The sequence below is a fragment of the Mycteria americana genome, chromosome 2 (assembly GCF_035582795.1).
Source record: "Mycteria americana isolate JAX WOST 10 ecotype Jacksonville Zoo and Gardens chromosome 2, USCA_MyAme_1.0, whole genome shotgun sequence".
NCBI lineage: Eukaryota > Metazoa > Chordata > Aves > Ciconiiformes > Ciconiidae > Mycteria > Mycteria americana.
Window position 1 is genome coordinate 30,850,513 of NC_134366.1, and position 24,216 is coordinate 30,874,728.

At 35.7% G+C, this 24,216-nt stretch overlaps 1 protein-coding gene across 9 annotated transcripts in view; it reads left to right on the plus strand.

Annotated features, from left to right (window-relative positions):
- Positions 1-24,216, plus strand: part of PHF14 (PHD finger protein 14) — a 181,307-nt gene that overhangs the window by 110,045 nt on the left and 47,046 nt on the right. For 6 of the 9 annotated variants that reach the window (XM_075492887.1, XM_075492889.1, XM_075492888.1 and 3 more), the window contains exon 17: positions 5,017-5,134. In XM_075492887.1, coding sequence (XP_075349002.1) covers positions 5,017-5,134 — 118 coding nt within the window. Of the gene's footprint in view, positions 1-5,016; positions 5,135-6,174; positions 6,576-9,365; positions 9,632-9,657; positions 9,720-9,884; positions 10,200-24,216 lie in introns of those variants that run through there. The other 3 variants (XM_075492894.1, XM_075492895.1, XM_075492897.1) reach the window with 3 other exon arrangements.

The window sequence follows — 24,216 nt, forward strand, 5'->3', positions numbered from 1 at the left end:
CCACGGTTTGAATTCACTTGAGCTACATCAGCTTACTCTCTTTTTTGGGGAATGCTTACGTGCTCCTTTCCATCGGATCTATCATACAGCCACTAACAAGAAACAAAATGATGACAGTGCCTTAAACTGTCATAGCTGGTTTTAAGTTGTTCATCTGAACCCAAGAATGTGCTGCAATCTACAGTGAACCCACTTGTGCATGTCTCCAGCTGTTTGCAGTTTCAGAAGGGCCCAGCAGTTGGACACTGAGGGATTAAAGGGGGGAGAGAGACCAGTGCCTGAGAAGAAGCATCCGTTCCTCAGGGGTTAAGAGCCTTTAGGGGTCCAGAACAAGCCAACAAGGGAAGATGCATATCAATAGTTAAAGTCAAATCCACACAAGTGCTGGAATAGCCATCATGTTGCATCCCCTCAGCTAATGGGTGGGTGAATGCACGCTCATCTCGCTGCTGTTCTCTGAGCGTTTAAAAATTCTGCATTAGATTACTTCTGATTTTGTTCTAATTACTTCTGAGTTTGCTGGAGTAAGGCTTATATGACAAGTTTGAATGGTGATGATGGTTTGTCAATAGTGTTATCAAAGACTTGTATCTTTTTGCCATTAAAGTAAATCTTTCTAATCTGTTGTGATGAATAGGGAGTAGTATATACATTTTGCAATTTTGTATTTTGTTCGACATGGTACCTTTTGGCATGACACTGCAGACGATGTGCAATGATGTGTACACAAGTGAGAGATTTTCTGTAGTCTCTGAAGCATATTTATAAAGTTGTATTTAAAGATTAGCTTATTAATGTTGTGTTTCAGGGACATGTAGGTAATTACTTTTACAGCTATAGATGGGTGAGGCTGTCTTGTGAATGCAAAATAGGTTTCTTCACTCTGGCTGAATCAGCTGTTTGTGGTTTTCAATGATATTAACCAGTGACTTACAAATGTGCCAGTGATGGGCAGGTTTTGCATTCACTGTTCCTCTGTAAAAGCACAGGTCTTTTTCCCCAGTGCTCACAGGAAGACTTCTGCAGGCCAACTGATAAGACTCCCTCCTGTGCAGGTAGATGCAATGTAATGAAATTGGATGTGTGTGCTGGGCTTTGTAAATAAAATGAGATTGACCCCAGCCATTATCTCATTTATCTCATTTATCTCATTTACATTGTAAAATCAGTATCTACACTATTGATTAGAGCATAATTAGTTAATTATGAACAGAAAAATGCAGAGTTATGTCGGGCTTGAGCACAGCCAGCTGTACTGCTAAAAAACCCAATAAAAACACTCCAAGGGCATGAGCAGATGGAGATCACTTTATTAAAGAACAAAGCAGACATATTTCAGGTATGGAAATGCCTAATCAAGCTTTCTTGCTGTGAAGATGTAGCTGACCTGCATTCTATATTTTTATAAGTGAAAAATGTTTTCTTTTATTATTTTTTAATTTATTAACCTAACTCCTTCAGAGTTCACCTTTCTTCTTCACACCCTATTTTCTCAGTATATAGTGGGCATATATCTATCCTCATTAATTGTTGTAGTGAGGAACACAGCGATTTCTAATTTTGATGCATAAAGTAGTTTCAGGCTTTTTAAAACATTGATGGTAAGCAATTACCTGTCAGTTAGAGGTAATTTAGGAGGTGAGGTTAGCTTATCTTTGTGTAGAGCTCTGTTTTTATTTTCACAAAGTTTTCGGTACAACTGCTAGCCAGGCCGCTGAAGATGGCTCTGCCCTTAATTGCATTTGTAAATCATGTACTTAACCACAAAAAAAGTTACCCACAAATAATAGCAAGATAAAGTATTTGCTAGTTTAAGGACTGTTTTGAAGTCATGACCTTGAATCCACAAGGGTAAAAATTTTAACTGAATCTTTAAAATGGACAAAGTGGTTTCTTTCCCTTCCCCCCCCAGCCCAATAGTTCAACTTGTACTATTAAGCCATCTTCAGGATGGAAGCGGATGATATTTGTAAATGACAGTGCTGTGTGGCTCCTTTGCTCTGTAAATGTCTGCATTGTGATTGATAATGTGAGTGCCTTTACTGAAAGGCTGCGAGACTGTCGGCGTGACACCTTTTGTGACCCAATAATTTCATTCTCTAAGTTGAAAGTACTCCTTATTTTGTGTTGCTTTCTTATTTTCTGAATCTGATAGTGGATTTTCTATCATTTTATGTTGCTAGACAAAGGAACACGAGTAATATTATACACTTGAGAGCTTAATCTCATTTTACTAGTGCCATTTTAACCTAGGTATAAGATTTTCTTTTGGAATTAGGAACTAAGAATGCCAGTTTTGTTTTCTGTACTGTGATGTGTGTAAGCTTCACATTTTGTCCCAATTCAGTCTCGGCAGACAAGAGAGTTGCTACACAGCTAGGTACAGTGTGTATTCATCCGTTTTCCCATGCATCATGCTCTGGGAACTTCAGAATCAGTGGCATTGTGTTCCACAATACAGCATTTGTATTCCAGTAAAAAGCAGTATGAAGTAAGTATTTCCAAATATTTGGTATAGTCTCATTTTTATTGTCATGCAGCTTTTTATGTTTTGATACAGGAAAATATGCTTTTGTTATTTACATTTTCCCAGCTATGCAGATGCAGATAGAAGCTATTAGTATCTGGAAAGTTTCATATAGATATTTTTAACTTATTCTAGGAAAATGCAATTTTTCTTCTACCAAACTAAATAGCTTTGAAGTGATAAAAATTAATTACAATAAATATTATAAACATTCAGCTTTAGAATGGTGCCTCCAGATCTGTATTTAATTTCATAATGTTCTGGCTATTTCAACCCAGCCTTGCTAACTCCCTCAGCGTACTTCTGAAACGTCGCTGAAGGTGCAGTCAGGAAATACCACATTCTAGATACAAAATGGAAAAGATGTAAGAAGAGATGGCAAAGCATAATTTTAAAGGGGAAACATTTTCTTTTGAATGTATTAACACTTGTGGTTATAGGCAATCACTTCAGAAAAAAATATAAATTAATACTGTTTGAAGTCATATGTAGATTTTAGGATTAAGCTCTGAAAATACACTAAATCAGTCAGAAATAGTGTGATGCTTTATTTTGTGTTACCTAGAGGATGCCAAACAGTTTACAAGAAGGGAGTTCTGATAAGCACTGCTCAAATACAAGCACTTACGTGAATAAGATTCTAGATATAGAAATAGGTTAGTAAAAATGTATTCCTTTACAGATGAGAACATTGAGACTCAAAGGAGGCTTAATCTTTTGCTGAAGGTCACACACGCTGTTGGGATGTAGGAGTGTAACCTGTCTCATCTCCCACTTTCAACATTTTTATTATTTTAATATGCCTTTCACAAGAAATAAAACTGCATATATTCCTAATTGTAATATATTTCTACATTAGAACTCATGTGTCTTTAATAACTGAGAATGGTTTCCTTTTTTAAGTGTTTTCTTTGTCCTGGAATTAGATTTAGTTATTACTAAACAGTCCTAAGGATATAGGAAGTAATATGGTATATCCCATTTTTTAAAAAATACCTCAACCATGTCAGTCCAGTTGCACAGTGTTGATAGGTACGTTATTGCTTTTAATTTCTACTTGTGGAAGACAATACATGCAATACCCTTACCAGTGCTCATGTCTTGCATATAACTGCTAAAACCAGAAGGCTTCTGTAGCAAGCACAGCCTTGACAGCAAGGACAAAAGTATTTACTTAGGTTAAACAATCATAATCAGAAAATGGTTACTTCTTTTTATTTGGAGACTAATCCTTGGAGAAAAGTCACATGAACATTTCCTTCTGTTAATACAGCAGTATGTTCTGTTAGTTGAATCCTCTTTCTGTGATGCACTGTGTGTTCAGTTGATAAGTTACATCCCTCTGTCTTTGGTCTGATGATGCCTGTGCCATGCTATTACTGCAATTTTGGGAGATTTTTGTGTTTGCATGTTTTGTAGAGGAGAAGATGAGTGGCCAGGGAAGCAGAGAAAGAAAGCGTAGGGGATTTCTTAGAAAATTTGACTTTTAAATATTTATTTTATTTCCTATTTTTGGATCATTTATATTGGCTTTAATTCAGAGTTTAAGGGCATTTAATGAAGAGAATATTGCAAAGCAAATTTGAAAAAAGCTTTCTTTTTCATACAAAAGAATACAGGAGGTTATGCAAATAAAGTGAAGTTCAGTAGGATATATGAAAATCTATTATTTGCTTTTAAAAATCTCTTTCTCATTTTGAACATATTATTGTACTGATTTAAAAATCCTTTCATGAAGCACTTGTTATACTGTAGCATCTCTTCAATGCTGGTACATTAAGAATGGGTAAACAATAGCTAAGCTATATGCTTTGAGCTTTTTATGTGGATCATACATAGTACAAAACACTAATGAAAGATTTATTAAAAAAGAACATAAAATTGTTGTGTATACATAGGGCAGTTTTACAAGTGAAAGATCACAGTGAAATCCTTTTAAATTAACACCCCTTTCCAGAAAATTCAAAGCGAATCAGAAAATACTTTGTGCACTTATTTATCAACCACATAGTCCTAGTGTAAAAAATATAATTCATAGCTGTAAATTATACTTGGATTGCTGGATATGTGAGAAAACATTTCAGAGTTTGCATTGAAAAAAGTAGATGTGTAAAATGGTGTCTTAAAATGATGAAAAATCAATATTTTCGCTGTCTAAAAAACCCACAAATTTCTGAAAACAAATGACATCGAATGACATTGAAATATTGGAAAAATTGAGCTGGTTATACACTTTTTCTTTAATTTGCAAGTCTCTTAAATAATGTCATTTATATAAGATGATGACAAAGGTGATGTATGAGTGTTTGCATCAGAATATTCCAAATTAAGTAGAACCTACGTGAAGTGTTTGTGTTTGAAAATACCCCTTATAGAAAATGGATTTTCTGTGTCACGATAATGAATCAGGAAATCTTGTGCTGAGAATCGCAGGGTAGCTCAATCTAAAATAGTATAGAAGTACCATATTTTTTTTTTTCATGTTGCAGGTGCGATGAATGCAGGCTTTGCTACCATTTTGGCTGTCTAGACCCTCCCTTGAAAAAGTCTCCTAAACAGACTGGCTATGGATGGATTTGTCAGGAATGTGACTCTACATCCTCCAAAGTAAGTTAATTCATCCTGTGAAATAGTTGAAGTATTCTGGTTTTAGCAGTCTTCCTTAGTGTCGGAAGTTTTTGTTTAAAGCTGTACATAGGTCTGCTCTGGAAAACAGTAGAAGGTCATAAAACAATGATTTCAGATTCTCTGTAAAACAGGTAAAAAACAGAATGTATGCAAAATGGAAATATTCTTAATCAATAAAGAGAATTTTATTATCCCAGTTCAATGCTTTCTTTTCATATTATGTTCTCTCTGAGAAAGGAGTAGGCATGGATACTATATCAGGATCGGTAACATTGACAAGTGAAAGTATTTCAGGAGTAGTACAGAATACAAACCTCTAAGGACAGAGATAAAAAATACGTGGTTTCCTAAATAAATGAAAGTGATTTGAATTACTAAACCAGTTATTTTCACTGGAAAATCATATGAAGGTTGTTAATACTTTATATTGATTGGTATGCCTTGATCGAATACGACATTTTGAAGCTAGAACTAAATTTTTGACATGCATTAACTCTCTTTAATAATATTGACAGTAATAGTATGCTTCTGTAGTACTGACGTTTCAAAAAATAAAGATTTTGATTCTTTGTTTGTCTGCACAGAAGCTTCTTTAGTACTAGCATTCTTTTCTATCATCACCATAACTTCTGAAGAGACACTTTCCAATTGATTTTTCAAAATTAGATTTATAAATGCATCTGATACCTCAGTGTTAAAATAACAGAGCATTCTAATAGTCGTTAAAATTTTACAGGCTATTCTGCTACTTTCTTTGTATTTCGCGGAATTTTTTAACTAGTAAGGAAGTGACTCAGTATTTGAATACACAGGGACACAGCTACGCAGAGATTTGTCCTAAGTTACCTGTTAGCATACGTGGATCCTTAAACTCTTTCATAATGTTACTCTTAAGAATGGAAGGTACAAAATGTTCAGAGAGAGGTATAATTTTTTGGCTTGCTAGTGTCCCTTTCCAACTGGAAAAATATGGTATTCAGTTTCACCCAGGGGGGTTAATCAAATTGTTCTTCTGTAAGGAGATATGAAGACAGACATCGGAAATTACCTGTCCACTACAGTTCGGACATCAAGCAATCTTTCTTGAATGCCACTTACATGCAACGGACGTTCCAAGAGTGACTTAAAATTGTTATTGAATTTCTGTCACCTGCTTAAACTAAAAGGGGTTCTTGATAACGATAGTTAAAATCTTCCATCTCCTGTTTTCTTGGCTTCTTCTGAGTAAACAAAAAACCCAGGGTTTGTAATTTCTAAATGTGTTTTCCAGGAGATTAGCACAATATGTACCAGATGAAATTTTAAAAATACATTATTATGTAAATTAAATATGATTGACTTCACTTAGCACAGGGCGTGTGTTAGTTTTAAGGTGCGTGTTGAAAAATACAATGTTCTGAAGAGTAAACAAATTTGATCATTAGAATGATGATATATATTGTGTTATCTCAGTGATTTTTACAAATTAAAAAAAATGTTTGTTGTTGTGTCTAATTTTCTTTTTCATTCATAGAGATTTTTAATGAGTAAATTTAAATAAAGTCTTTTGCACCTTCAAGCACAGGCAATTTGAATTGTATATGAGTGAAAATGTAATGAATATGAAAGATACTGAAAAATTGTCTTATGGGGACTCCTTGTGGTTTTGCTTAGTCAGTTTCCCATAGCTTTTCCACAGAGCTGTGCAGAGAAATTTCTCTGAAAAAGCTATATTGCTGTCTCTGTTTTAAAAAGTTTTTTTATGTAGCTTTTTTTCGTTTTATTCTGTACTGCATAACAAGTTCAAACGACATGGTGTTGCATTAAGCTCCTTACAGACCTTCCTTAATGTGAACATATTATTTAAAGGATTAGGGCTTTGTTTATGTACTTAATCATTTTCAAATTCAATATTCTGTATGGCTTTAGGATTGTGTATTATATCTCTGCGATTTTGCACAGCTTTTCGCAGCCAGAAGGAGCTGATACGATAAAGGCTTTTTCTGCCCCTCACTAGAGGGGGTAGTCTCTCAAATGTGTGCTTAGAGCTCGGAAGAGGAAAACCGTAGAGAAAGTCACGTTGTTTGCTGCACTCTGCCTGACCTGTGGATGAATCGCAAGCCTGAGCCACCAGCAATCTCAATCTCTCAGTCACTCACTAAATCCAATTTTTGGTGTGTCACAATGAAGTTTCTTGTATGGATTATAGCAGCAAAATGGGATTGAATTTCCAGCTTTGGCCAAGGAGACTGCTGTTTGGTTTTCATTCCTTCATTCCTGTTCATCTGTTTTGATCCAATTTAAATCACTGTTATAGTATACATTTTAAAATTCTCCAACAATATTTTCTATAGCGGTATTGGGCCTTGAAAACAATTGGTAGGTAAATTACACTATTTCAGTGACAAGAGAGATTATAGTGCATAGCATATAATGGTTCAGTTAGGTTTTATTTCTAATTATGAATTTCAGTTTTAGATGTTCAGGAAAAGTTGCATACTGCTGACAATGAAGAATGTGATTTTATTTTCAGATTTTGCTAAACACTTGTGGGTGTCAGCAGTACAAAGGATGTAATCTGGCGGTAATAAACATATGCTTTAAATTGTTATCTGTCAGAAGTGTTGGACATGCTACTTCCATTTTGCTCATACTAGTCACAGGACTCTCCAGCAATTGTGTCAGTTTTTCCACCAGCGTAACATATGCCCGTATTACCCTGCCTGTCAAATAATAGACAGACAGTGACTTTGCTGTAGGGCGTGAGGGCAACAGCTTCTCTGCTGGTAATACTTGCTGTCACTTTTATGGGATGGGTGATGCTCACTACTAAGGTCTGACAAGCTCTCTCATCTCAAAAACATTGTAGATTTTGTTACATCACATGAAAGCTGATTTAAACCTATAAGCTCTCCATTTCTATAACATTATCCATCTACCCTGTGAAAGGATTACGGTGCGCTTTCAGGATTGCCAAACAGCACTCTAAATCATAAATTTGCTGATAGTTTCAAATAGTGATATTAGAAAGGAATATAGAACCTTATTTTAGATGAATTTAATAAAAATGAAATAAATAAAATATAAACCAAATTATTCAATATTATGATGTGGTAATATTCAGTAGGAATAAATGTGGCTTGTCCATTTGTTCATTATGTGCAATAAGGGTCTCATTAGGAGGTCTCCTTATTATTAGATGTGGATTCCTTTCTGTTGCCTTCCATTTAAAAAGCACTGTGTAAAGTATCTCCTCCAATTTAAAAATTTTGCAAAGGACCAAGGCAGCAAAGAGTTTAAACATATAATCATGGTGGTTGCAATGACCGTGCTAGTTAGGTTTCTATCTGCTCATCTTTGCGTACAATCTGTTTTGCAAAATGCAGAGCGTACATGTCAGGTCATTATTTGAATGCTGCAAGATCAGCTGCCTTGCCTCTAGACCTCTGTTTAGTTTGCTTTTATTTCATCTTTTTACTCTATTGCATTTTTTCAGTGGAAATAAATTGTCAGTATATATGCATAGAATTCTCATCTAAACCCCTCAGGAAATATTTTCTGGAACTACAAATACATGACACACCAACCCTGGCAAATAATATTTTTTTGTACACTTTTTATGTTGGAAAGCAACCATGGATGATTTTACTTATTAGCCAAGTAGAAGCATTTCTTTGGGTATATCTTGCTTTCACATAGTGAATAAGCAAATGTAATCGGACACTGTAATATTAAAATATTGAATATAATGTTTGAAATAATATTTTAAATTAAAAATATTTTTTTAAATGTACGATTTATTTCAAACCTCTTTATTTGGTCAGATAAAAAGAAAAAAAGTGAGCATTCAATTTAATTCCTGTAGTCCATGGAATTTTATTCTAGTAAAAAATACAGTGGGTGGTTAAGAAGGCCTATGAGTGTAGTTGTTCCTGATCTACTCATGAGTTGTGCAGGTGACAATCTCATTATGGTTTATCTAATTTCATTTTCTTCATTATGCCTTTTTTTCAAACTCAAGAAGCATTTCCTCACACATGCGTAGTTTCACAGAAGTGTATTAAAAACTAAACAATGAAACAAAAAAATCCTGATGTCAAGCTCTCAAAATTTAGGAAATATCAAAATTAAGGTGGCATGAAGCGCTTTAAGTCCTTTTGTGGCTATGCGTGAATTTGCAGCCTTTAATCACTTCATGCTGTGACTTTTTTTTTTTTTTCTTTTTCTATAGGACCCCTGCCTTCTCTGATTTAGCTGTCGGGGATCACTAAAGGGGATTAATTTGGGTTGAGTATTAGGAGAAGATACTGTCTTTAGCTTTTGCCAAGGCATTAAAACTGAAGCGATGATTTCAGGAACAGAAAAAAAAAAAAAGGAATCTTGACCTTATGTTTGAAGTAGTTGAGTTGTGACCAGAAAATTGAATTTTACCTTTGTCTCACCCCAGAGCTCCTGTGAATGCTAGACAACTTAAAATTTTCAAATGTTTAGTAATTTTTTTCTCCTTGTTTGCTGTTGCCCAGCTTGGATCCCTTGGCCCAACATGCAAAAAACCTGAATTTTCAGAGCTGCGGTCGGTGATAATGTAAGCTGTGTTTTGAAAGTACTAAGTCTCCATAATGATATGGTCTGAACTATTACAAATTAAGTAAATAATTTAATAGAAATTTTAATTCTTATTCTCCCTGTGTCTTGGCTTCTGTTTTGCAAAATGTCAATACTGCTCCCTTATTTTAGACGTTTTCCTTAGATTTGGATGAATTGTTCTCTGGAGCTGCCTTTTCCTGTCCACTGACTATAGGAGGGAGCCGAGACAGTTTAGATTAGCAAGGGTTATAGTTTAGGTGGGATTCTCCTTGCTTGAGTACACACAGAAGATGATTGAATCAGCGTTGCATGGACAGACTTTATCTGGGCATTTACTGAACGTTCGGAACAACACATTTTCAATATAGCCAATATCTTTAATATTTTATATGTACAAGACAACCCTGTTTGAATATAATATATGAGGTTGGCACACAGTAGTAGTATATATGCATGCTTATATGTTTTATAGTGCTTTTGTAGGTATCATTCAATACAATGTGATTTTAAGTAGTTACGTTTAAAATACACCTTTCCAAAAATAAACCAAAAATCTCCTTATCCGTAAAGGTCTTTTGTATTAATTTAAACTTGGTTTGGTTGCATATTCTGACAAAGGGTGACTGTAATGCTTGTAAAGAAACCGTGACCCTAATTTAGTCAGCTCACACCAGCGAGACTGTTGCATCAGAGCACCTTCTTTTGAGGACACAACATACAAGCAAATGTACTGCCAGTATGGCAAACGGCATTGCAGCTGAAAAATGATAAAAGAATACTGCTAATAAATCTGCTTGCTGATACAAGCAGAACATAAGATAATGGGAAAAAGTTCCATTTTTATGCAACATTTTTCAGCCAGAAAGAGTATTTCAGAGTGGTTTACAGAATAACAAATTGCATAGTGAGTGTAATTCACTGACTGCGTTTGTAAAGGTGGAACCTGTCTTCACTTTTACTAGGTGTGGATATTATGATCTATTTTATTATATGGTCATCAAGAACGATAGAGTTAAATGTTTTTGTGTGTATTCATATATTTTAAAGTTGGTTGAGGAGAGTTGAATTATGCTACATAAATCAGATTAGGACTTCGGTTTCTTGTGTGACATGGAAGAAAAGATGGTTTTTATATCGCAACTGGAAAATATGTGGTTATTTTGAAATCAGTGTTGTCTTCCTATGTTTGTGAGGAGCAGTCAAACATTGGCACTGGAATGTTTTCCTTGTAATTGAACAAGAGAAAATTATCCAAATCTGTAAGGTTGTGTGAAGATTTAACACAAGTCCTTACACTACTTATAACCTGTTTTAAGAACTTCAGTTAACGCCAAACCTTAGCACAGAAATGAATTTCACTAACAAGATAATAAAAAAAAAAAAGGGTGAAATTGCAGTGTACAGTAATTCTTATGAGTTGGCTGAAGTATTGCCAACTGTGTTTTAATATTTGCTCCCCAGGTATCATATTTAAAAAAATGAGTTGGCACAGCCTCTGTTATTTTCTGGCAAACAGGTATAATAGATCTATGTAATGAATAATTTATACCATAAAATGTTCCAAAAATAATCAGCCTTGAAATTAACTTAAGATGCAACTTGATTTATGAATAGCGGATAAGCTCAGCATAAAGTTAGTTGGTATTAAATCCCCAAATTAATCCAAATAATCAGATACACTTAGTTGGCAGAAGAACATTCCCATAGTGTAAGTGGGAAGCTTAGGTTTTAATGAAAGAAAAGGTTAAGCACTGTAAAATATTTCTGGAACGGATGCTTATTTTGAATATTTTAATTCTTCTCCACATCAAAATCCATTCTACCAGTTCCAATACCCCATGTTACTTACTGACTGCCAGATCCTCATCATCACTAGTGCTTGTACTTCTTCTTAGGTGCAGCTGAACTGTATCAAAAAAGTATAGTAAGAAATGGGCAATACAGTACAGCATTGTCTTTCCCATAACCTTGTCTGAACAAGTCTCTTTTTGACTGGTTACACAGATGATAGTATATCTAATACCAGCCAGAAGTTTAAAGAAATTGGAATACAGGGATCTTTCTCTTAGTGAGGTATTGTTGTTCCAGATGCAAAACCAGATTTCTGATTTTGAAGCATAACACTGGGATAGATCAAAGAGTATTGATTAAAAGTTTTAAAATAATGAAAGACCAATTAGGAGTGCAAAGTGAAATACATAATTTTTTCTTGCATTAAACTTTATCCAAAACCAGCAGTTATAATAAACCTGATAAGAGTTTGTTTTTCCAGTGGTGTATTCTTAGAAAATTAAGATTTAAACTATGCACAGCAGTTTTAAATGAGTATTTTTGTCAAAAAAGCCTCATTTTAATGGTACTTGGTGCAAAAATGGTTTGGTTTCCAAGATTCATTTTCTTCTTCCCCATATTTTTTCTTATCCAGGAGACTGAAGAAATCACTTGCTGCTTAACTTCATTCACTCTTTTTCATAAACAACCCAACAAGGCAGAATTTTTTCCAAAGCTGAAACTTTGCACACTGTTATAAATTCTTTTTCTTAATGGGAGAGCAGTAGTATCATTTAATGCCTTCCATAATGTCAAATATTTTATGACAAAAGCAGGAGGAAAAAATGTTTCGAATACTGCTGAAAAGGTGTCATTATACACACACACCTTATACTACTTTTAAAATGAAGCAAATTGTTTTTTTCAAGAGGCTTTGTGAGTGTCTCACAAAGCAAATTATTACTGAGGTAGTCCTGCTTTTCATAAGTTGTCTTGACAGTTTTGCTTTTTAGTTGCTTTTTGCAACTAAAAATATGTTACTGAAGTAAAAACAAACAAGGATGGCTGAAATTAGAAACAAGCTTGGTCATTAATTATCACTTTGCTTAAAATACACACCCATGTCTAGTTTCCATTGGAACATTTAAGAGGTACCTGATTAGTAAAGAACTAGACTTAAAAAAATTTAAATCACAAACACAGCGTAGTGATTATACATTCTTAATGCATCTAATCTGAATATACACAATCTAGTATTTAAATGACTAAGCCTCTAGTTTAGATGTGGTTTAGCTGAGATAGAATAACTATTACCTACTCTAAGGTAGTGGTTAAGGAAGCAAAATCTCTTTGTGGGCAGCTGTGAGAAACACCACTGCTACTCCTTACCTTCTTTAGGTTATGCTTCTAACGAAATCTGCTTACAGTTACGGTTTATCTGGGAAATAGCTCTTTTACTGAATTATAACTTATACTTCCTAAGCCATGACAAAATGAATTTACAGCCTACGTTGCCCGCTACTGTCGTGCTGAGTGGCAAGTAATGTCTGCTGGGACCTGTCTGCAATTGGGAAAAATCCAAAAAGCAGCTAGCATCGTGTTTGAAGTAAAGCCACTAAACCTGGTTTTATGCTAACGCAGCACGAGAGAATAAAAAACGAGAGCAGTTTTTCAGCCCTGAGCCGCACCCCGCAACAGGAAGATTTTATACCTCCTCTTTGGTATGCAGCTATGGGTACGCTCAAAGGGTGTGAGAAGGCTGATAGAGGACTAGTGTCTGGAAGGACAAGGGGAATATTTGCTCCTTAAAGAACTGGAGGCTTTTTCTTTCTTGCTTTTGAAAATCAATTCCTAGATATTTACAATATTGAGCAGCATTGTGACAGTGAATTTTACATATTGAAGATACTATATTGAAATGTAAAAGACGTGTAGATAGTAGTTTTAACCCACATTTTCTCCGTTTTACGTTCCTTTTTAAGTGAAGTCACAAAAGGAAGATGCACACATGTGAAAGTAACCACATTGTAGCTGCCAAAGCATCGTAGCTTACACCACTGATACACATGCAGATCTACTTCATCAATCCAGTTGTCTTCCTACTTCTAGAGTTCCTAAAATAATGAGCCTTTTGAGTATTGATAATTAGGGGCTTCATGCTGACAGTAGAGTCATAAACAAATTTACCAATAAATTGTAATTGACCATTACTACTTTCTATTAACAACCCTATAGGAGATTTTGATTGTTCTTTTCTTAATTAGTAGAACACATGTTGATTTTGAAAGCGTCTGAAAAAAGTGTCAATGAAAAGCTTGTAACTGACTTTTTAATTTTTTAACCTTTTGAGCCTTGATTAAATTCTTGGTTTAGATGACATAAGCTGCCCAGAGGGCAGTATTAAAAAATATATCCATTGCGCATAATCTTTTCTAATTTGGATAGTCATGAAGAAATGAAGACTCAACAGGAAATAGCAAAAGGTGTGTGATTTGCAATGACATAAACAACGGGAATCCTGAGAGGTGCAAAGGTGTATCTCGAGTCTGGTTGCATCCCATTCCACCCTAATTTTGCATAGTAGTGTTCTGTTGCTACCAAATTCCTGAGATAAATTTCTTTACCTAGAAATATATTTCTTGCCGTATGTTTTATATAGAACTAGAAGGTATGTAATTAAAGAAGAATTATATATCTTAATTCCTCACTAGTCCAACTTTATTACCCTGCAAATTATTTTAGCACATCACCTGTAATCATATTCTATATGACAGAAGAAGAATTAGATCTTTAATTGTTAGTCGCTGGGTAAAACCTGAGCACATTATCATAGTTGCCTAATTACCTGCTCATGTTCACTCTCAAGGTTGATTTTATTTTGAAGTCTTTCAAGGAAATGCAGCCATATATGTCACTTTCAGTAATGTGTCACTCATCAGTATAAATTACTAATGCTGCCTGGGCAAAATCTAATCATATTGAACCAGGACAGAGAAAGGAGAGGGGGGAAGAAACCCAAAGTGCCATTTTATGAAGTGCTAAGCAAGTAATGAATTTTAGCAGAGTCAAGATTTGCTTTTCGTCGTCGTGTTAGATAGTGGTAGTGAGGTTTAGTCGCCATTCTCAAATAGAGATTCTCTTAGTGCCAGCCACATTTAATCACATTTTGCAGAAGACAGCTGGGCATTGCTGATTTGTGCTGTGTCAGCCACTTTCTGTGCAAAGGAGTGTCTCATCGCTTAGATTTTAGCATTCTGCAGCAGAAAAGTTCCCTCTTGTTAAAGTTGGCTCAGCAAATAGCTTGTGTGGGAATATAACTGTAAGAGCATGACAATCAGCTCTACCAAGAAAAAGGACAAATATTATGTGGAATTTTAAGATGGCTTTTGAAAAGATTTTCACAAAACCTTTAAAATGTATAGTGCATTGTTAAATTCTGGTAGCAATTAAGTTTATCTTAGATTTTTTAGTAAATGTGTCTTTGGTAATGGTTGAAAATTATTATCTGGTTCAGTGGTTTGAAACACCTTTGGGCATGTTTGAAAAGCCTTAAGTGTATTTCAGCTACATCGAATAGTACCAAAAGATTTCATATGTGGAAAACCTTGGAATCTGTAGATATCAAGATTTCTTCTAGCTACTAATCTCATGAAGACTGAAGGGCAGATGGTATCCTTTCAGATGTGGTATAAATAGCCAAAGAAAATAAGTGTCAAAAAGGAAATAGCAAGATAACTCAGTATTTATGGAAGGTACACGCGAGTGCACTTAGAGTGGGTTAATCACATCACATAGTTATTTTTGGAAATAGAAGGGTGTCAGCAGATTGATACAGTCATTGACATCATGAATATTAAATGTATAACCAGTCCTGTGCAATAAATAAGGATACATATCAGGTACTGATATTTGCAAGTATATTGTGTATTAAATGAATATTTGGCAGTTGTCCTACCATTTTCTTCTAGTGCATAGTATGTCCACTGCTTGTTTAGGTTAAAAGTATTGCAGAAGGCAAAGGAACTTCAGAGCAAAATGATATTCTAAATACTTTTTTTTTTTACTTGCTGGTGGTAAGGAACTTTTTGAAATTTATTATAAGATGTCTGTATTCATGTAAGGATAGCTTCAAGAATCTTACATTTAAAAGGTAATTATGAGAAAATACAAAAAGTTTGAGATTTGGGAGCTGTGATTTATTAATCTGTTATTAATTCTCTCACTGGAATGACCTATAGACCTATTGTTGTTTATGTGCTTTCTGGGTTACAGCATATACAGAGACTGAAAAGCTCCTTGATATAAAATAGTAAAATATGCAGAAGACAATTTGTACCCTTTCTCAGGTACCCTGGTGTCCTGGTTTCAACTGGGATAGAGTGAATTTTCTTCCTAGTAGCTGGTATAGTGCTGTGTTTTGGATTTAGTATGAGAATAATGTTGATAACACACTGATGTTTTAGTTGTGGCTAAGTAGTGCTTATACTAAATCAAGGACTTTTCAGCTTCCCATGCTCTGCCAGGGGCACAAGAAGCTGGGAGGGGGCACAGCCAGGACAGCTGACCCCAACTGCCCAAAGGGCTATTCCATACCATATGGCGTCAGGCTCAGTATAGAAACTGGGGGAGTTGGCTGGGGGGCAGCGATGGCTGCTTGGGGACGGGCTGGGCATCGGTCGGCGAGTGGTGAGCAACTGTATTGTGCATCACTTGTTTTGTACATTCTTTTACGATGATGATGATGATGATGATTTTCTCTTCCTCTGCTGTCCTATTAAACCGTATTTATCTCAACCTGCGGGTTTTACTATTTTTTCTGATTCTCTCCCCCGTCCCACTGGAGGTGGGGGGGAGGGTGAGCGAGCAGCCGTGTGGTGCTTAGTTGCCAGTTGGGGTTAAACCACGATACCTGGTTAACTTACAATGAATCATTTTACCCACTGACTCATTCTTCCATTGAAAGTGACCTGCTTCAGCTAAAGAACAGTAAGATGGCTTAAGCAATCCCTTGGGAAATATGATTTTGAACCCCCTTAAGAAGAGGAAGAGGAAAGTGAACCAGGATCTTCCCTGTGATGGTTGAATGTGTTCACCAATTAATTTAGGGCAGCAATCAAACCATCATCTAAAAGTAAGGTATTAAGTGTGTCTGTCTCTCTTTTTTTCTTTTTTTAATTCGGGGGGAAAAAAGAAAAAGAGGGAGGGGGAGTTTTTAGACCCCAGAGAGCTTTCAGTGTAGTGAATCTCTGGAGGAGGAAGGGAACTGTCGATAATCCAGGGTAACACTACTGAATTCTGAATAAAGCTGGTATTTAAAATACCCTGCTATTTTGAACATTTTATATTGATTAGCTTAAATGGTTCTACATTCTGGTATGCTCATTTTCGTGGACCTTAATCTGAGGTATCTTAGTGTGTATTTATCTTAGCATTTTGGTTAAGATCGGGAATGCGTTTTTGAAAGGAATCACCCAGTTGCCACCAGTCGCTACGCTTTGGCTCACATTACGGAGTGGTCTCAAGAGTGTGCAAACCGGATTCCTGTCAAGGGACACTAAAGCTGAGGATGTATTCTGACTGCTAATGGGCATGCCGTCTCTGTGACCAAACTAGTCGTATCCTTGAAACATCTATAGCACATCTGGCTGATCCTCACCACCGCCGGCTTTGCTCTACAGAGCTGTCGCACCTCTTAGTTCCTGTCGCACCACAACAGTTACTGGTAGGAAGGGACTATTAAAACCACTCTTACGTTTGCTGTATCAAAGGTATATTTGTGTTTTAGTTTCATTGACTACAAATGTTATTTCATTCCTATTTTGATAAGAGAATTTGTGGAATTCATGTATCAGTAGTCTCAAGGTCGAAAGCCTGAAAATTAACACACAGAGATATACTGCTAGGGTATTAAATTTTATCATTTGTGTGTTTGTATAAGCACTGTATGCATATGCTTTTAACTGAAAGAGTCTGGTCTACAATGTTATTAAGCAACTATATTTAAGAGTAAGGGACTTGGTGTGTGTTTTCTACTACAGATGAGAAACATAAAAAGGAATTTTGCCTGTTAAATGTAATCTTTAAAAAAAAAAACCCACAGGGAAAGTATTCATGCCTCCTAAAACAAGGCAGTAAAGTTGACATTTCGAGTGAATTTAGCCTCATCATTCCATGTATCATTTTCAGTGTTCTTAATTAGGGAAGAATGAGGAATTTCCAGGCCTTTCTGAGGATGCTTTCAAACAGCGGCACTAGTTGTGACCTTTCAGTTCCTGTGGGCTCAGCAAAAGATGGCTGATTAATGTCACATCTTAAACTGTGTCAACTGGGCTGTTCATTCCCTTTTTAATAAACAGCCTGTTGTCAATGTAGCTCAGTTTGACAGAATAAAATATCCTTGTGGTTTTTTATATTAATAAGAGTATGTATCTATTTAGTAGTATAAAGTTATATGGAAATTTTCTTTAATTACTGTAGTGACTAGTGTGAATGAGTAAGTCAGGGGCACCCACAAAATAGTGTTCCTAACATTTGTTTGAAGCTTCTTAAAGGATGTCCAAGAGATTTTTTAATTTGGCACATTCAGATGTTAGAGCACTCTGAAAAGGAGGATATAAGAAACATTTTTATAGAAAGCTTTTCTATAGATAGATTCATTCTTTAAAAATATTTTTGTAGTCTTGAATTAATGTTTTATTTTGCTCCTTTATCAGTTGAAAATAAATGATGGTGCTTTTTAAGAGGAGAGAGAGGGAGAGGAAGAGAGGGAGAGAGAGAAAAGCAGGATGGGAAAAATAATGGGACTGCAAGAAGCCCCTTGGCATAGGAGGGGAAATGTGAGCACACACACATTCATAAGAATGAGAAAAATTCCACTTGGAGAAATACACAGAAACCCTTATAGGGGAGAATGGGGTGAATCAAGCAATAGGGCCGTGGCAAAGTGGAAAGAAGGATGTGGAGGGCACACAGAGAGCTTTCCCCAGAGCAGGGTAGAGTGTTTCTAGAAAACCTCTGAAGCACAGGCAGATAAGTGGGTGCCGTATAAGGAAAGTTTAGGGAGCTATAAAACTTGCGTAATACTTGTACTGCAAAAAATTATGTACTGTGCAATCCCTTTCTTTATTTTATCTTGTTACTGGGAAAAAAATCTGGAAGTGGGGAGAGATGAAAATCAGTCTTGATTTAATAAGTAGCCTTTGACAATTTTGTGATGCTTTTGTTGATCACACATTTTAATATCACTCCGTTTTGCATTATGTTGGGAAAATCTGGACTTCAAGGAGTTGAAAAGCAAGAATCAGTGCTGATGAAGATGTAAGGAGCTAAATAAATATTACTTAAAGGACTTCTCAAAGTGGAAAAAAAAAAAAACCAACCCTATGAATGTGCTGACCCCGTCTTGAGAATTAAGTTAGATGATACAATTTAAAGCTTTGTTCCAACATCTGACAGACACACTCTGCATGCTGATGCATAATATCTGAAGATTGTGTGCTTGAAAGAAAGCCTTTTCTGAGCTACATTCTATTTTTGTTAGAATAAAGCAGCTGCTTTTTGGAGCAGAGATCTTCTCAAGTACTCAATCTTCTAGTTCAAGTTAAGTATTAGACAAGTATTGTGAGTGAATTTTGTGTATGCTTTCTCTCAAGCTGCTGAAGTGTAGTAAAGCAAACGACTTCGCCCATAAATTGTGCAAATGTGCAGCTTGACTCGGAGAGGTGAAGTAAGTTTACTGCTGTACCTTACTCCCAAGTTGTCACTGCCTCAGCGATCCAAGAGCATGGAAAGTTTGGGGCAATTTAAATATGATTTGAAAAGAAATACAGATGGACTAAAACTATCTTTTAGAGAGACTATATGAATGGATTGCTGTGGTCTGCCCCTGATCATTTCTGAAGGAAAAAAACATGGCTTAAGGAAACATACAACTGCAAACCCAAATGTAGCCTTACTAACAGCAATTGTAGCTGCAGCACTGCCCTTCCACACGGAATAGCAGGTGGCTTTGTACATTTGTTATTTAGAAAATCTTGGTTTAAATGTTAGGTGTAAGGTGCCCGTATCATTCTGTAAATGTGTTGAAGTCAACAATTGCAATTATAGGCAACATACATACAGCTGCACAGTAAGCGCCACACTTACTGTGGCCATAGGTGCTTGTGATGTGTTTGAGAATTTGTTTTGCTACTTCTTGTTTTGGGGGTTTTTTTAGATGGGGCTGGGGGGGAGGAAGGATCGGAGAGATCAGAGCTGTACAAAATGGGCACAGGGAAGATGAAATATCCTGATCCAGCAGTAATAAATTCTGTGTGTATTGTCTTAAAGAGATTTTAGAACTCCATAAAATAACTTTTAAAACTCCGTAAAATATAAAATTAGGACAGAAATAACTTTCTAGGCTATAGTGTATGCCTGTAACCTAATTCATAGTAAGAAAAAATAGCAGAACAATATATAGGAAGAAAGTGGTGTGGACAAAAAACTGAAAAAATATTGAGTTGCTCTTATATCCAGTGATAATGGCATACTACAGCAGTCTTGCCAGTATATTAATATCCTGCAAAAGCATATTCGTATAAAATCTGCTGCTCTGGTGCACCAGTTAATTACCAAATTATGCAACACATAGGAGATTTAGCACAAAAAGGATAGATACTGGCTTTTTCCCTTTATTGAAGAAATTCTAAAAATTTCTGCTGGTGATGTTCATGCTTGTACAGAAATTTTTGCCAGTACTTGAGCCACACTGTACCTGTGATCAATGGCTTTAATCCATGACGGTAACAGGAAGGTTGTATTCCTTTGCATTATACATATGAGATAAGATTAGTGTGGTGAATCTATATTTTGCAGTTTAATAGCAGTTTTTGTATTCTAATGTTTTATTAATTACAGTGTTTTGAGAGTTGATTTTGAATACATTTCAGAGAATTCTGGGGTCAGAAAAAGCTATTGAAAGGGTAGCTAAAAGAACAAAGCTTTTGAATGTTGGGAAGTAATGAATGATGAGAAAGTAAAAGGGAAATACAGTAATCTAGGAGAGTTTGATTTGAAAGGTGGAGCATTCAATCCAAAGAGAGGTAGGATTAGTACACTGAGTAATGGAAATGTAGAAAATATGTGAGTTAGAAAGGGGAGACTAATTCAGGTTCCAGAGGTCAGTGAATGATAACACCTTCAAATGGTAGAATGTTCTCCTGTTTGCTGTTTCTATTTGCATGTGATAAAGGTGGAAGAATAAATATGAAAAACATAATTTTAGGAGTGCTCTATCTAGCTTTAAATATATGTAAATTTTTTTTCCCGTTTGAAGAAGGCGTCCAGAGAAAACACATGACCCTTTCATACCTTCCATACATATTTCCTTTCATACTTTGTTCAAATACTTCTACTAAAATATTAGCAATAGTAGCATCCTTATTTTATAACAACTGTAAAAGTGGGAATTCACTGTTTGACACTTGGAAATGTAGGTAGATTTCAAAGATGCAAGGTTACTTTGTCAGTGCTGTAGTTTATTGAAAGATAGAGGGATAATAAATTGAAACAGATGGGTATTTATTGGAAACTTCTTGTAACATTATTAGTTCCTTCATATTGCACAGTGTGTTTGAAGAAAAAAAAAATAGTGTGAGGCTAAAGAATGTAATTAAGTTTCTATATTTGGAAAACAGAGAATTATAAAAGGTTTTTCTTTTGTTTCTGTCTTTAAAAGAAGGCAGAGGTTTTAGAGCTAGGTTAAGGTTTATTACCTGAACCGAGGTAGTTTCAGAGTCAGCTGAGAATGAGACCCTGTTGTGTTAACAGCGTATAAACATAGAAGTCATTGTCCCCTTCTCAAGAGAGAGAAAAAATAGCCAAGGACATAACAACGGCGTTGCCTCTGTGACTGGCAGCGTAGGAGGTTAGCACATGTACGTTAAAGGTTGCATTGGTAATTTCCTATCTTTGGAGAGGGCAGAGGAAGAGAGGAGGTTGCCAGATGTTAAATAAAATAAGCATGAGGAGAGTGACAAAGGCAGAACAGAAAGAGGAAGGGAAATTTTACAGCTGTGGAGCGTGACTTAAAAGTTTAAAGCTCCTGTTCTTACCTCACTAACTAACACGGGGTAGAATGCTAGGAGTGGCAAAGTGAATGATCTCACATGTAAGTAGATTGAGATAAACTCTACATTTCTCCTGGGGATTTACTTTGGCCACCTGTGAACTGTGGTGAACTACAGGTATCTTGTCTTCGCTAGATTTTACCAAATTCTGGCTAAGATGTGAATCCTTCAAAGTACGCCCCTGGGGTGTCAGAGAGGATAAGGACGGGGAGGAGCGGTCGGTGAGCTGCCGGCCGGGTGTTCTGGGCTCTGGGCTAGAGGGGACCTTCCCTCGGACCCAGGAAGGCTTTTCCTGTGCAGCAGTAACAGAGATGCTCTCTGGGGCTACAAGCACTTTAGCACTCCAATAAAAATGTGCTAATTTCTTCCCCTAGTCCTTCAACCTCAAGAAGCTGGCTTCATGTTTCAAAAGGGCTTTTTTTCCCCCCCTTTTGTAAGTCTAAAGGGGGACAAATATTTCTACTTTGTTACTGTTAGAAGTCTTTGTTAGGAACTTTGGCTTCCGATTCATTACTGCAGTCATGTTTTCAGAGCCTGGTGTGAGAGATAAACCCTTTGCAAATGAAGACAGCATCCATTTTCCTTCTACCTCAGGCCACACAGAATTGATTGGGGTAATAAAATGACAGTACCATATAATATACTGACGGCTCTTTAATTTGAAAACTAGTTCCAGGCTGATTCAAAACTTGTTTAAAGCTAATTTATGACTTGTGTAATTTTCAACTGGACCAAGGTAAAGGATGTTACATGAAAACTGATGCAGAGTTAACATAATATATTAAACCTGTCAGCTTGAAATCATCTAGAAAGGGTTTGTGGGTTGATTTGTTTTGATTCTTGTTTAGTTTTGTTTTGTTTTAAAAGTAGCAATGGCAGAAAAAATAGCGGATGCTTGGCTGGTATAAATACCATTGTAAGACACTATTCTTCCATCATCTTGTTTCAAATGCAACTTCTTATGCTTTCTAGCAAAGAATTTTATGCCTACTTTTTTTTATATACATCAGTTCTCCATTTTCTTCAAAATCAGAAGCTGTGTAGAGTTTCTGTTTTGTATGAGTCAACATCTGTGCTGACAGTAACATGGATTGGTAAACAGTCACAGTATTTTGTTACCATAACATTCCCTATGAATATACATGTCTGTATATACATATCTGTATCATATTTACATATACAATACATATCTGTATATGTGTATTGATCTTGTATTTAATGGTCTGGTTTTTAAAAAACAAAAAGTAAAAATAGTCAAGTCCTCAAATTAAGCCACAACATCAGCATAGCATAAAATATAAATATTTTCCTTTGAAATCTATCACTTCTGTGTAGCTCACAAATGAAATCCACATCCGTTCTGTATGCACTATTGATTTTTCAGTGTACTGTATCAGTGATACTTCCGCACAGCGAAAGACAAAACTGAAAGAACAATGTTCGCTTTTATTGCAGTAGATGCAAATAGCAAATATGCCAAATGGAATGAAGGGGAGAAAAGAACTGAATGCTTTGAGGGAGGTGCTACAGTTGGATGCACCTTGCATCTTTGCTTTCTCACCTCCTAGCAGTCCTTGTCACCTTTGATCTCTGCTGACCTGAATTAAAAAAAAAAAATGCTGAATGTCCAAGACTGAGAATTTAACCAGCTACACTTTTGTGTCTGCTGCCAAGACTAGCAAGCAAGGTCCATCCCAGGACTAGAATATCCTATTTGTTATGTATTTGTGTCAACATGTAATTCAAATACTTTTTTTTTTTTTTCAGAACTGTGATTGATTCAAGCCAGTACTGTTGTGGTATCTTAAACTGCATGAACATTTAGGTCATATGAAAAGAGACATAGTTCAAAGCAGGGCTGTCTTTCTTGCATAAACATAGTAGAATGTCAACACATTTCATGTTTCCTCTTCAAGGTTTCGAAGTCCAAGAGGGATCATGTTCTGAGGAGCTTTGAGCAAAATCAGCATTGTGCAGGAAAAATGTAATTACTGAGCACTCTGAATTTATTTTGTTTATGATGCACTTATATTTCGATAAAGAATTTCTGTATTTTCAGGAAACTGGAAGTACCGCTTAATAGTGGTTTTCCCCCATAATTTATTAATTAATATAAATAAATATTGCAATCCATTAGAAAGCTATGTCTTGATCTGTCCAACCTGAAAATGCAGATATGTGAGCTTTCATATGTAGGTTGGAAAATATAATAATATTTTAGTGAAATGGGAAGGGCTTAAGCACCAGAAAAGATGTGTACCAAATTACTTATTGTGTAGGTTACATGTCCGTGAGCAGTCATGTCTATCACTGCTACAGTTGAGGCTTACAGATCAATGAGAAGTGCCATTGACATGGTTTTCATCATACAAGGCCTTGAAAAAAAAAAGAAATTACTTTTTGCAAAGTCAGTCCTGTATGTTATGATACAAACAATAATTAGGAAGGACAAGAAACTAATTGTAATTATTTTTGAAATACATTTTTCCTTTTAATACTTTTTCAAAAAATGTTGGTTTAGGTCAGAGATACAGATTTTTGCTTTTCTTTACAAATGTAAGCCATGGTAATACTTTTTCAGGTTGTTTTATTTGCTGAGAACAAGTTGACGTACCA